The sequence below is a fragment of the Cyprinodon variegatus genome, unplaced genomic scaffold (assembly GCF_000732505.1).
Source record: "Cyprinodon variegatus isolate N-32 unplaced genomic scaffold, C_variegatus-1.0 Scaffold717, whole genome shotgun sequence".
Lineage (NCBI taxonomy): Eukaryota > Metazoa > Chordata > Actinopteri > Cyprinodontiformes > Cyprinodontidae > Cyprinodon > Cyprinodon variegatus.
This window is the reverse complement of record NW_015151170.1, coordinates 401,754-414,655: the sequence shown is the minus strand read 5'-3', so window position 1 is coordinate 414,655 and position 12,902 is coordinate 401,754. Positions and strand designations below refer to the sequence as shown.

Below are 12,902 nucleotides of genomic sequence, written 5' to 3'. Positions count from 1 at the left end.
CTTAACCATATTTAGCTACTTTAACACCAAAGTCCTACCATGTTAATAAGAATAAATTGCATACATAGGTAAATGCCAAAAACAGTTGCATTGTTTTTTACTAACTAAAAAGTCTTAAAAAGTTACAAGATTAAAAAGGAAAGATAACGTCCACTTTGAGAGTGTCAGCAATCATAAAATAAAGGAGAATAATAAGCTTGGTGCATTAGTCCTTCCTTTCACTGTAAGAGGCAATGAACCAATCAGAAAACAGGTAAAAGTGCAGCCAAAACATCTGCCAGCTGGGGAGGTTTGGACCGAGCGTGCAAAAAAGTTTGTTTCACTTCAGAAAAAAAAGAATTACTCAGCCTGGTTAGTCATTTCCCACTGCTCAGAGAAAATGAGGGGAAATAAGACAGAAAAGCCAAACAGAAGCGGGAAGAGGCAGCTCGCAGCTTTGATGATCTACCTGGAGCCCACTAACCTGAAGCAGCGTTCCCACCAGAGACACAAACTCAAGCAGCCCGAATATACGAGGGGGGCGATCCCGGGCACTGCTTCATGATCTCGGACCATTTGTCTAAAGCCCTCTGCAGCGTCTCCACCAGTGGGCCGAGAGCTGTCAGGGCAATAAACAACAAACTGATGGGAGAATGTTGTTAATAATTAAGAGAAGGGATAGGGTGGCTGGTAATGTCACTAATGCATGGACAAACAAATGGCCGTGTTGTAGCACGAAGGGAAGTATCAGCGGAAGAGCAGCTGGAAAATAAGACATTTTATCCTGCTGCTCTCAGGTGATGTTTTTTTCCAACAGCTGTTGGTGAATAGAACAAATAAACTACATTAAAATTGTAAAATCATTTATTTTTCATCCTATATATCAGCTGCATTATACCAGGAATAACTGATGATCTATTCTATGGTTTCGTAGTGAGTTATTTTCTCTGTGCGTTGGTTTTTACCCAGCTGCACCTTAAATCGCAATAAAGCAAATAACTTCAACATATTTTAAATGTTTTTTTTATTGTAAAAAAAACAGACACAAATAAGTGTGATAATATAAGAAAACATCACTGAGAGAATCGAAATAAAAGTAAGTCAGTTTATCATGAGATAATTAGGTTTTTGTATAGACGATACTCGTATGTCAATGGAATTCAACAGATTCAGTATTTATGCATTAATTTCATGGATGTTTAAAACTAGAACTAATACCTTACAAAACAGCATAAATAAAGACTTAATATAAATGTCGGTAGTTTTATCAGGAGTCACATGTAAAGCAGTGGTAACCAACCTTTTAAAAGGCCTATGTTAGTCCAAATCAACTTTTTGAGCTTTTAAATAGCTTCAAGTAATCTGGGAAGGCTGGCCACAAGTGTTAGGAGTGAGTTTAAAGGACATTTTTGACCGTTCTTCCATATCTACATTAGTGAAGTCACACACTGATGTTGGACAAGAAGGCCTGACTCTCAGTCTCCACTCTAATTCATCCTGTAGATGTTTAATCGGGTGGGATCAGGACTCTGTGCAGGCCAGTCAAGTTCCTCCACACGAGACTCTGCCATCCTTGTCTTTATGGATCTTGCTTTGTACTCTGGTCCACTGCCATGTTGGGAGAAAAGGGGCCAGCTCTAAACTGTTCTCAAAATGTTTGGAGCAAAGAACGGTCCAGAATGTCTTGGTTTGCAGAAGCATTAAGAGTCCCTTTAACTGGACCAACCCCACACCAGAACACCCCCTCCACCGATCTTTACACTCGGCACAATACAATCAGACAAGGATCTTTCTCCTGGCAACCACCAGTTGCTTTTGTTTCCACTCTCCCATTTTCTTACGATGCAGCTGACAGTCGGCTGCAGAATATTTAGTAGCGAGGACTTTTTTAGGACTGGATTTGTTGCACGGGTGGCATCTTATCACACTTTCACTATGGAGTTCACTGAGATCCTGATAGCGCCCCATTCTTTCAGATATGTTTGTAACAACCGTCTGTATGTCTCGCTGCTTGATTGTAAGTGATTGGAACATCTGATTCCAATCATTTTAATGGGTAAGCAAATATGTGTGAATTGAGTAATATTTTGTTCTATTCATGCCTAATCCTCATGAGTTCTTCTCTCTGAGCTGCAGTAACCCCCCCCCCCTCCGTAAGAACATCCCTTTCAAGAAGCACCTATCAATCTGTAAAAGGGCAACAACCTCTATTTTTTTAGCTAACATCTAATTTAGGGGTCTTCAATGTTTTCCAGGCTAAGGACCCCCAAACTGATGGTGAGATGGAGCGGGAACACCTGACTATATATATTGTATGAAATTGTGTTATATCAAACTGGTCCTATAGTCACTGTATAAATATGGAGTAATGTACAGAAAGTAATTTTACCCTGGGATTATTAAAGTATTTCTGATTCTGATTCCTGGTTGATGGGACAGGTGTTGTGAATGAAACGGTGCCCAGCTTTGAAGAGCTCCTGTGTGTTGCTGAATGTGTGCATTGATGATTGAAAGACATCCTCTGCCTCCATTTATCGTTTTACTACAGTATATTGAATTTATTTTAATGTGTATTTAAAGACATTTCAATAGGTGGAAAAAATTGCAGGGGGAATTTTAAAAAAAAGGTTAATCAACCAAAACTTTCGCGACCCCCATGCAGTACCTCTATTGACCCCCTGTTGAAGACCTTCGTTTTAGATTGTAAAAATAAATCTGTTTTTTGGCCTCAAGAGGTCTCAGACCTTGTTTAGGCTTTAAAAGTGGCAAGATAAGGCAATGTCATGATGAAATGGGCGGCATCCAGACAGGGAGAGATGGTAAGTGGATTTCCTTGTGAAGTATATACTTATTCCACAAGTGAATACCTGCGTATTGGTAAAGAGTGTGAGCAGTGTGAGCAGGTAGATCGCATGAGAGTGTCGTGCTGCACATACATCAGCTGTGAGATCATACTGTATGACTAAACCATGCGGTTTAGTCATACAGTGTGAGCCGTAGCTGCATGCAACGATTGAAAAAAATCGTACAGTGTACACCCGGCTTTACCGGCTTGTTTTGTTTGTATGACCGCCATTGTGGAAAACGACTTGTGAAGATTGACCAGCTAGAAGAGCGAGGTGCCCGAGAACGCTGGGACCAACTGGATTTTCCAACTGGATCCCCGCTCTTTTTGGCCCTAATATCCCTCCGTTGGTGGACAAACTTGCCTGTTGCGTTTTTCCACTTCCTCACTGCCTCGATCGTATCTAGACCAACAGCTAGTTTGTGATTGTCCCCCTTGCGTTGTGGCGTGGAATAACATAGCGCAGACCACGCTTCAAAACTGGGCATAAATCAAAGATTTCTGTGTCATACCTGACACAAGCTCAATGCGACACACTGCTGCGGGAGTATAACCAGCACTTAAATAGGAGATGATAATGCGGTCTTTGTTATGAGAAAACCGAGCCACAATTGAACCGTGAACCGTGCCTAGCCCTGCTGTTAAACTAGTACTAGATTTAGCGCAGTTCGGTTGAGCCTGGCACGGTCCAGTTCAGTTGCGTTCCATTTGCACTCAACAGTTGTCTTGGTTTCCATGCTCAGACCGTTCTCGGCACGGTTTCAAAAGGGTAGTGTGAATGGGGTTTATGTTTGGTTTGTAAAAGGCACACTCTCCTAAGACTCGTTGATGCAACTAAAGAGGAACTGTGACGCTTCAACATTCGATTTTAAGTCAGAAGGCCTTTTTTCTCCTGACAACCATTTTAAGCAAATCAAACTTGGTGAATTTTTTTATGACTAGAAGGTCTATAAGGTCTGAGAACAATGATTCTAGAGAGCCTGAAAGGCAGGCAGAACCATTTTGTTCTTCTTCCTCCTTCAAGCGTTTGCTGATGTCTTTCTGCTGACACACACAGCTGAATACTGCAGTTCAGCAAACTGCCAAACCCTCTGATTCCATACATGTGCTCACGATTGGTGACGATATGAGGAAGTGCATTTGATTCACGGCACCTGGCTGCTATTGACCCCCATATGGAAGCAGTAAGGGTGTGCTTGTGCATCTAGAGTTAGATTTTGTAAACGTTCATAACTACAAGATGTAGCATGCTGTGCGTGGCCGTCTTAGATCGCTTGATTACATTCAGAATTCAAAGACCTGATGAGAAGCAGAAGAATTTGAAATCTGTCCCGATAGGTTTAGCTGAGGCTGAGGATTTGTTCTTTTGTCGGATCGTTTTTTTGTACATAAAACAAGGAAAGTTGTACAGAAGCGTTTTCTGTTCTGATCCATAAACTTATGCAAAGGGAACTCTATGGTAAACTAAAGAAAATTAAGGGTATAAAAGTATTAATAGGCTTTGAGTTTTATTTTCAGATCTCAGTGTATTTCACCTGGTTTTCTATGTTTCATCAACACAGATCAGCGCATGAATAAAAAAGCAGAGATAGATGGATACATGGGCTGTAATCGTGTGTTTTCCTTTGATCAGTTTTAGCCAATATGTGTATAAGTTTGCCAATTCATTGGTCTGTTTAGCAGCCATGTCTTGAGATCAGGTGAAACTCATGTTAATGTTTAGTTTGATTAATTAATGAATATTAATTTCTGTTCAATTCAGACTTTTCTTAAGATTTGTTATCAGTCATTTTTGTAATGTAAATGGCCCAATAATTGGGTGTATTATAGTGATTTGACCTGGGATTGTTAGATTGATGTCAAACTTATCTGTGTCAGCAGATAAAAATCAGGAGGAAACAAACTTTCTTTTCTCAGACACCTTTTTTGTTAGTGTTTCATAGCTGTACAGTTAAAGATTCCTCCACCTGGGCGTGGTTTGGTGGCACATGCAACCCATGAACAGAGGCCTTAGACACAGCTGACCTGGGTTTGAATCCGACCTGTGGTCCTTTGCTGCATGTCTCTCCCCCTCCTCATACTCCCTTTCCTGTCAGTTTAAAAAAAAACTAGCCACTAGGGCTGTAAACAAAAAAATAATTCTTCCACCTGAGCTCTAGATTTCTACAGCTTATTCAGAGTTAAAACCTGCCTAACTGTGCTTTAAATGTCTCCACACTTCCCCTCCCCAAATTATCTGCTCTGCACCTTGGTCTTCATGATTTTTATCCCCTTACATTTCTCCACCTGACCTGCTTTTTATTTATAGGTAGGGGAGTAAACGTGGTCGACAACATTAGCTTTAAAACGTTAACATTTTAAACAATAGATAATTTTCTTCCCAGTCTGCAATGATCCACCACCTTGTGCTGGTCTGGTTAAATACAATCCCAGCGAAATACAGAAGAGTCTGTGGTTAATGTATATGGAAAAGATCAGTGGGGAATGCTTTTTAAAGAGAAGGCAACTAGGTTAAAGATGTCTGACAATTCAGTTCAATTCAGTTTATTTCTATAGCGCCAATTCACAACATGTCATCTCAAGGCACTTTACAGTTCACCAGAACATACAGTCAAATTGATTCAGTTTTCTATCTAAGAAAAACCAGTTGATTGCCTCGACTCATTGACTCAAAAGCAATTCCTCACACCAAGCATGCTTGTATCGACAGTGGAGAGGAAAAACTCCCTTTTAACAGAAAGGAACCTCCAGCAGAACCAGGTTCAGTGTGAGCGGCCATCTGCGGAGGCTGACTGGGGTTCAAGGAGAAAGAAGCAGAGATACAGAAAGAAACAGAAATACAAAAAGCAGCTGTATGAGGTTGCCACATCCAGGAAACACAAAGCCAGGAGGACGAGCTCAGAGCCACCTCCCGCTTCACAGGATGAAGAGAGCAAATCCAGCCAGTAACAGTCAGAGAAACAGGACTAAACTGGAAAACAGAACGATCTCGAACATCTGACAATGTGTTTGGCCTCAGTGCTCTGAATATGGTTAAAAGGGTTGTGAAGAGAAGCTCACACAGCTTCAGCTGTTTATGGGATTGCAGCTGTTGTGGAGATGTGAACTGACAGAAAGGAGTTTGAACTTATGAGCAATCCCATCACAAACAAAAGCCAGCACTCAGCTACAACACCGCTACCAGAATTATGATTAAACTCTCCTCTTTTTGGGAAAGTTCATGTTTGGCACTGCAGGTTTCTAAAGAACGACAGAGGTCCGATCCCTTAATAACCCCAGGATTTGAAAGCAGCTTACTATTACTTAAGATCCACAGTCAAGATGACCTCTTTGTGCACGTCAAGCCTTTCTAACCACGGCCAAGAAACACGATAGGCCGTTTTCTTTCAACCAACAGCACACAGCCCCCGCAGGTGACAATCATAACGCTTCCAAGTCACTGGAAAAAAAAAAAACAACAAAAACACGACACACACAATCAGACAAGCTTTTGAAGCTGATGGCATCCTGCTCTCCTGGTACTCTGAGGGATTGAGTTGCTGGTTCCAGGCATCAGAGCGGTGAAAACACTGAAACATAAGCCTGTGGATCCCATATCGGGCTCGGCCCCTGGGCCCTCCATCTGAGCCGCAGGAGAGTTGTAACTGATAGCCCCGCAGGTAGCGGCGGCTCAGGCCGCCTCTGACGCCGCAGCGGCCCCTGTGCTAATTAGCTCCCATTGTTTATGAGGAGATTGTTTCTGATGGGGAGCTTGGCAGCCACACCTCACTGATTCCCCATCATCATCATCATCCCCTTCATGTAAGAGTGCTGACCTTCTCAGCTGACTTATTTATGGATTCTTTTGCTGTGCAGCTGTGCTTACTCTGTGTGCGTATCCCACAACATTTAGTGTTTTTACCTTCCATCACATTACAGCGAAAACCTGCATTTTATTGTGATTTTATGTCTTAGACCAACACAAGGTGGGAAATACCTGCAATATAGAAAATGAAGCATGGGTTTAAGTAATCTAAATCTGACTTTCACTGATGTGTGGGAAAGAAAGAAGCCATAAGGTGGTGTGTCAGCACAGCAAATGGACAGTAAATTTGAAAAGGAATGCAAACACAAATATAGGACCAGCACACTAAACACAACCTGACAAAAAAGAAATGCTGTAAACACAGAAGTCTGAGAGAAGCACAACTGAACTGCATTTCAATCTGAAAAACTCACAGAAAGAAAAGACAATTGGAAGAGTTTAATTGATACAATTACTTAAGTCTTTGGCGCTCAGACCTCGGCGGGAAACATTAGCACAGAATTTGGTTTGATACGTAGAAACAGGAGTAAATAATAGGGTTGTTATTAGGCCTGAAAATGGTGTCAAAGTGGAGAGGATGAAGTTGGTCAGTTCATGACTGCTGACTGGTGAGATGGAGTGATTGAGCTGTATGAAGAAATCCGGTGGGCTGAGTGAGTTGATACTAGTGCATCACTCTGGGACTTGGAAGATGGAAGTCCAGTTTGGATAACACAGGTTGAGTAAACCTGTCCATGATGAGCAAGCATGAAGCAACAGTGGAGAGGAAAAACTTCCCTTTGGGAAGAAGTCTCTGGCAGAACCAGGCTCAACATGGCGGTTTTCTGCCAGACCAGTTGAAATGAGACAGAGAACGCAGTAAGAGTCCCAGAGGAATGAAACTCTGATGAAGCTTTAGCTACGATGGTGTAGGAGCTGGAGGTGGGTTGAAACAGGGTAATCTGAATAGAAGTCCGACATAGCGCGACCGCTGCCTGCACTTTAAACACCTTCTTTGAGATGTAGATTGAAGTCCCTTTTTGAGATGAACTATGGATGCTGATCGGCCCGTGACAGAGGCGAAAAGTAATTGTTTCTTCAGTTGAACTTCTGCCTTGGCTCCAGAAAACAAAATGATGCTAACACAGAAAACACGTGTAAAAGGAAGATGATCCAAGTAGCAAAAATAATCTCAAGTTAAGAAAAGCTCCGTAGCAGAAGTGCTCCAGACCAGTAGGGGGAGACGATTACAAACTTATATGGGACCAGATCCTTAGTAAAAACATTAACTGGAAGCTCAGAGAGATTCACCTTTTATTTCTACAGAAGCTATGTACTGTAAGGACACAGCAGGCAAGTGGAAGAAGGTTTTAGCTGAGACAAAAAAGTAGCTATTTGGCCTGTAGGCACAATGTAACTAGATTTTTGTGTTTTTGCTAAACATTAAAAAACACAAAAATATCGATAACCACGAGTGTTGCTACTCAAAAACTGTATACAAAACTAATTTACTGACACTAAAGTCAAGTGTTTTTGCACATTTTTGCAGTTGTTCAGTTTAGATCTCTGGATTATTTGCACATTTAAATGATATTACCTAAAAAAAAAAAAAAACTTTTACCCTTTAAAGCCTGATCCAAGAATAAAACAAAACAGAAAATTCCTTTTTTTTTGTTTGAAGTCCTTATTTGCTCTTTTAACAAAATATGTAAAAAGAAAAAACAGAAATACATCTTTGGTATTAATAATTCATTACTATGCGATAAGTCAAGATTATTTTTTGTGTAGTCTTCTACTGGCTGTTATCAGGTATATGTGATTTTGTAAAATAGGATTTTGAGCAAAGTTTTTACCATTAAATTATGCAAAAAGTGTCAGACGCAAAACATTTCAGAAACCGTATGTATCAAATATGATACATGTGGCATTATAGTGTTAAATATTGTCAAACTGTGTTATATTAAGGTTATTTGTTTTGCATTTATTTACATTGGTATTGAAATGTATCGAGTATAAAAAATATTCCCTGATATTGACTTTTGTACATTGAATTTTAGTACCATGACAATCGTTGCCTGAATACAGAGACCAGACTATAAAACATGGTGATGGCAGTATCATACTGAGATCTGATTGGAAATAGTGTAACTTCCCTTCCTCTACAGTCATGCAGCATGGCATTGGTCAACCCATGTTTAAACTCTTGAAGTGAGGAAAAGAGAATAAGTCTCCCCAGATCTGAATATTTTTGGACGGCACCCCAATGTTTCGGAGGTGTACAGCTGAGAGGATTTAAGGTTCAACGCCACTCTCGGAACGATGCCCACAGGTTTTCAAAGTCAACCAAACCTGTTTCCAATTTCAAATCAACCCACTTAGCCAAAACTTTTGATGTCATAAGCAGTTGTAATCCTTTGCACTATTATATCATCAGCGTTTAGAGAGAAACACAAATGCTACAGCTCATCTCATGTCAAGCTGTTACCACTAAAATATTCATCTCATTATCAAGCCTCGCGCTTCCCGCACACCAGAGCTAATCCCATAAAGCCCTCTGAGGCAAACTGAGAGGGATGGATCTCCTCCTGAACACACGCCATTGTGGCCCTTAATGCCTTATTAAACACAAAAGCATTCATCCTTCGTTCTCACAGACCTCTTAAACCAAGAGCGGCGCAATCAAGCTGAGTGGAAGGGAGCAGTTTGGGAGATGGACAGGCCTGACCCGAATTAAATGCATGTTAGAAATCAAGACAATCATTCAAAGAGGCTTCAAGACTTTCCAGATGTTTGCTTTTGACCGCCCAACCCCTCCTTCTTTTCGAGCTTTGATTCCTCATGTCGAGGCAAACAGCTGTGGTGGGACTCAGGTGAAGGACAGAAAGCAGAAACATGTTGTATTTACTGAGCATTTCAGCAAGAGGAGGGGCTGTCCTGATTATTTCTATGGAATCCTGGGTGGGATATCGGTAATGGCTAAATACATAAATACATTTTTCTAACGACGTAATAATAATAATCTCTGTGATATCTAATTTGAAGTCTTCAAACTGGTTTTAATCAGAACCAAACCATCCACTAAACTGACACTTTAAAGTCTGCTCTGATGCTGAACAGATTCTGATCCTTGGACATAAAAGCATCATGCAGCTCCTGCAAATATGTCAGCTTAATGTTGGCCAGGGGAATCTCCAGTTCAGATACATCAAAAATCTGCTGTTTTGAGATCTGACGACTCTGGGAGCCACCGAAGTAGTCAATGAATTTGCTGCCATTTTTTTTAAGGAATGCATGACTCTTGTTGAGGAAACCTTCAAGGGATGGGTCCTCTGTGGTCAAAAGGGATCAGACGTGGTCAGCCATTACTTCGACACCACTGATATCAGGACTCATTGTACAAGGCAATGTCTTTTAATCCTTTATCCTCCTTTATTTTTACTCACCTGCTTCAGGACTGCACTTGTTCTCTGAGACGTTACGTTCCAACTTATTTAATCTTATATTAGCATCTATCACCTATGTGCTGTGACCTCTGACATCAGCAAAGTATTTCTGTCAGGACAGATGCCCCATGTGTCAGATAGCACTCTCTGAGTCAGATAAATGTCCCTTTCACAGTCTTTAAATCCCTCCTAGCACTAAAACACTGACTTGCATCAAACCAACGAATTCACAAAAGGTTGCATGAATAAGAATGTAAACTAAAATTCTATATATATATATATATATAAGTACTGAGAGGGCGGGGCTTAAAGTCAGAGTAATATGGATGTCATTGTCCACCTGTAGACATGTTCTGCATGTTTAGACAACTTTTAACATTGAAAAGCCAGACTCACACAAAAAGGTTGTTGCAAAAGGGAAAAGGAACTTCAGTGGCCCGTCAGTTAAGGTGACTATTCTTTTCTTACAAAGATCAGATAAGATAACATAGCTTTGCTAGTTTTCATAGTTCCTACCGGCGACCTTTTAGTGATATAAATGACAGGATAAAGGAAAGGAGTGTAAAGCATAAAGATACGAATGAGAAAGCAAACGTACGTTTTTCTCTATGGCACGAAGATATCTGGCACATTCAGAGTGCCCGTTGTACTCTGCCAAGTCTGCTGCTGTGAATCCATCAATATCCTCATCTGTAGGATTTGCTCCATTGGCCAACAGGATTTTACAGCACTGAGAAATCAATTGGGAAAATAAGGTAATAATAACAATATATCTGAAACTGTATTTAATTTATATAGGAAATGAACTTGATGCTAAATTAATGAATAAATGAATACTTTAATCTAACCTCCAGCTCTCCATTCTCTGCAGCATCATGAAGAGGAGTCCCTCCCCAGAAATCTTTGATGACTTTAGAACCCATGTAAAGCAGCAGCTCCAAGATGCAATAATGCCCCCTGCTGGCAGCAAAATGCATAGCTGTTGCTCCTTCTCTGTCTTGGCAGGACAAATCCACGTCGGTGCAGGTCACCTAGAGGTCAGTGAACACATCAGTTTAGACAGCAGCTACCAGGACGAGCCCCTTCAGAAAAAAAGGTCAGATAAATTCATGGTACTGACCAGCCAACCCACCACAGCCTGATGCCCCATGTGAGCAGCAGCATGAAGGCAGGACATGCCGTCGTGGGCTCTCAGGTGAACGTCCGCCTCACAGTCTTTTACAAGATACTGGACAACGGGCAGGTGCCCCTCCTGGCAGGCCAGGTACAGGGGGGTGGCTCCCAAACCCGTCTGCTGGTTCAAACACCTGAACAGGCAAGCAAGGAGACATAAGAGATGCAGACGATAGTCTGAATAAAAACAAAATGTTTACTGCAGCAACAGGAACTGATGAGAATGTTGATACTTTTCAGGACAGCTTAATGAGCACATTTGGCACGTGAAAAGTGCATTCACACTCTAAATCCATGGATCTGTCTTCTTTAGTATATCCTGATTGCTGTTCTTTAGAGATCGACCATCGGTCTGCTACGGTGAACTCTGCTGATCTTTAAAGGCCTTTTAATCATTTCACAGGAAACCAACTAATTGTAACATTGCTGTAAAACAGCACAGACGACTTTATTAGTAACCCTGATTTACCTCCTCCGGACAAGACCCGGCTGTGCAGCTACAACTTATGGATAAATTACATTCTTTTCAGAACCAGAAAGTTCACATTTTGGACAAAGAAGACAGATGGTTTGAAAGGGGTGTGAAGGAAGCTAAGAAAGAAAAACCAACCTTAAACAGAGGGGGTGGACTCAGGTTTCAGCTCTCAAAAACCTACAGTTCAGCTATAGAGTTAATTCCTTCCCTCTATCATCTCAACCCCCACCCCTATACAGGCGACAAAACCTTCTCGCCTGGTCAGCCAGACCAACAACTGCCCCTAACAACCCCCCTTTCAGAGGCATAGACCAGTATCGGGCATTGCAGGCTAACAAAGAACCCAAATGACTCCCCATTCCCTGGGGACGGACCCCTTTTTCTGGTTCAATTTGCATGTTTTCTAAGCTAAAACAAGATTTTGGGGAACTATATAAATCTTCAAACTCAATGCTAATTCTGAGTTCAGAATCCTGTTGCAGAATTCCTATCCAGGAAGCGGAACATCTTCAAACATGGAAACAAAATCCAGAAGATTGTTTTTTAACCTTTTTGGAATGATTACGACATGGATGAATGAGAATCTTCACCAGCATATAACCCTAATTTAGATTGATTAAAAGCACAGTGGGTAATACTGTACTGGGAATTACTGATATAAATGTAAAAAAATGTCTATATGTATGTTATTTATTATCACCTAAAAACTGGAGGTCTCAATCTTTATGTTTACCTTGCCTTAGAAATTGCTATTTATTATTACATAGGAGTCGATTTGCATTTATGAAGGCAGACATCTTTGTTCTTTAAAAGCGCAGAGCTGGTAAATTAGTGACTGTAGAGATCGCATTATGCTTCAATGGGACTGCAGCAAGTTAGGCCTATATAATCCTACACAGAAAATAAAATACTATTTATAATGTTATCTATGGAAACTAGACTTACAACCAACCATGACCGGCAACTGCCTGGTTGTTGTTAAATTGGCATTTGTTGTGTCTTTGTTTTCGTTTTCTGAGCAGAATCCCATCCTGTCCTTGTTTGTTTTGGTCAAAATGCACAAAGCGGGGGGATGAATCGCCTGGACAACAGAGGTAAAGGGAGACATCTTGAGCTCAGGCAGGAATAGCGGGGAATCAGCCTAAGAACAGCGGCTTAGAGAGTGTTATATTTTTCAAGCCAAAAAAGCAACAAAAAAAAGAA

At 41.0% G+C, this 12,902-nt stretch overlaps 1 protein-coding gene across 1 annotated transcript in view; it reads right to left on the bottom strand.

Moving 5' to 3' along the window:
* Positions 1 to 12,902, bottom strand: part of LOC107097725 (espin-like protein) — a gene marked incomplete at its 3' end in the record, with an annotated part of 34,426 nt that overhangs the window by 13,372 nt on the left and 8,152 nt on the right. Inside the window, exons 3-5 of the mRNA XM_015394987.1 lie at positions 11,172 to 11,358; positions 10,900 to 11,082; positions 10,650 to 10,781 (exon numbers count right to left, since the gene is read on the bottom strand). Coding sequence (XP_015250473.1) covers positions 10,650 to 10,781; positions 10,900 to 11,082; positions 11,172 to 11,358 — 502 coding nt within the window. The remainder of the gene's footprint in view (positions 1 to 10,649; positions 10,782 to 10,899; positions 11,083 to 11,171; positions 11,359 to 12,902) is intronic.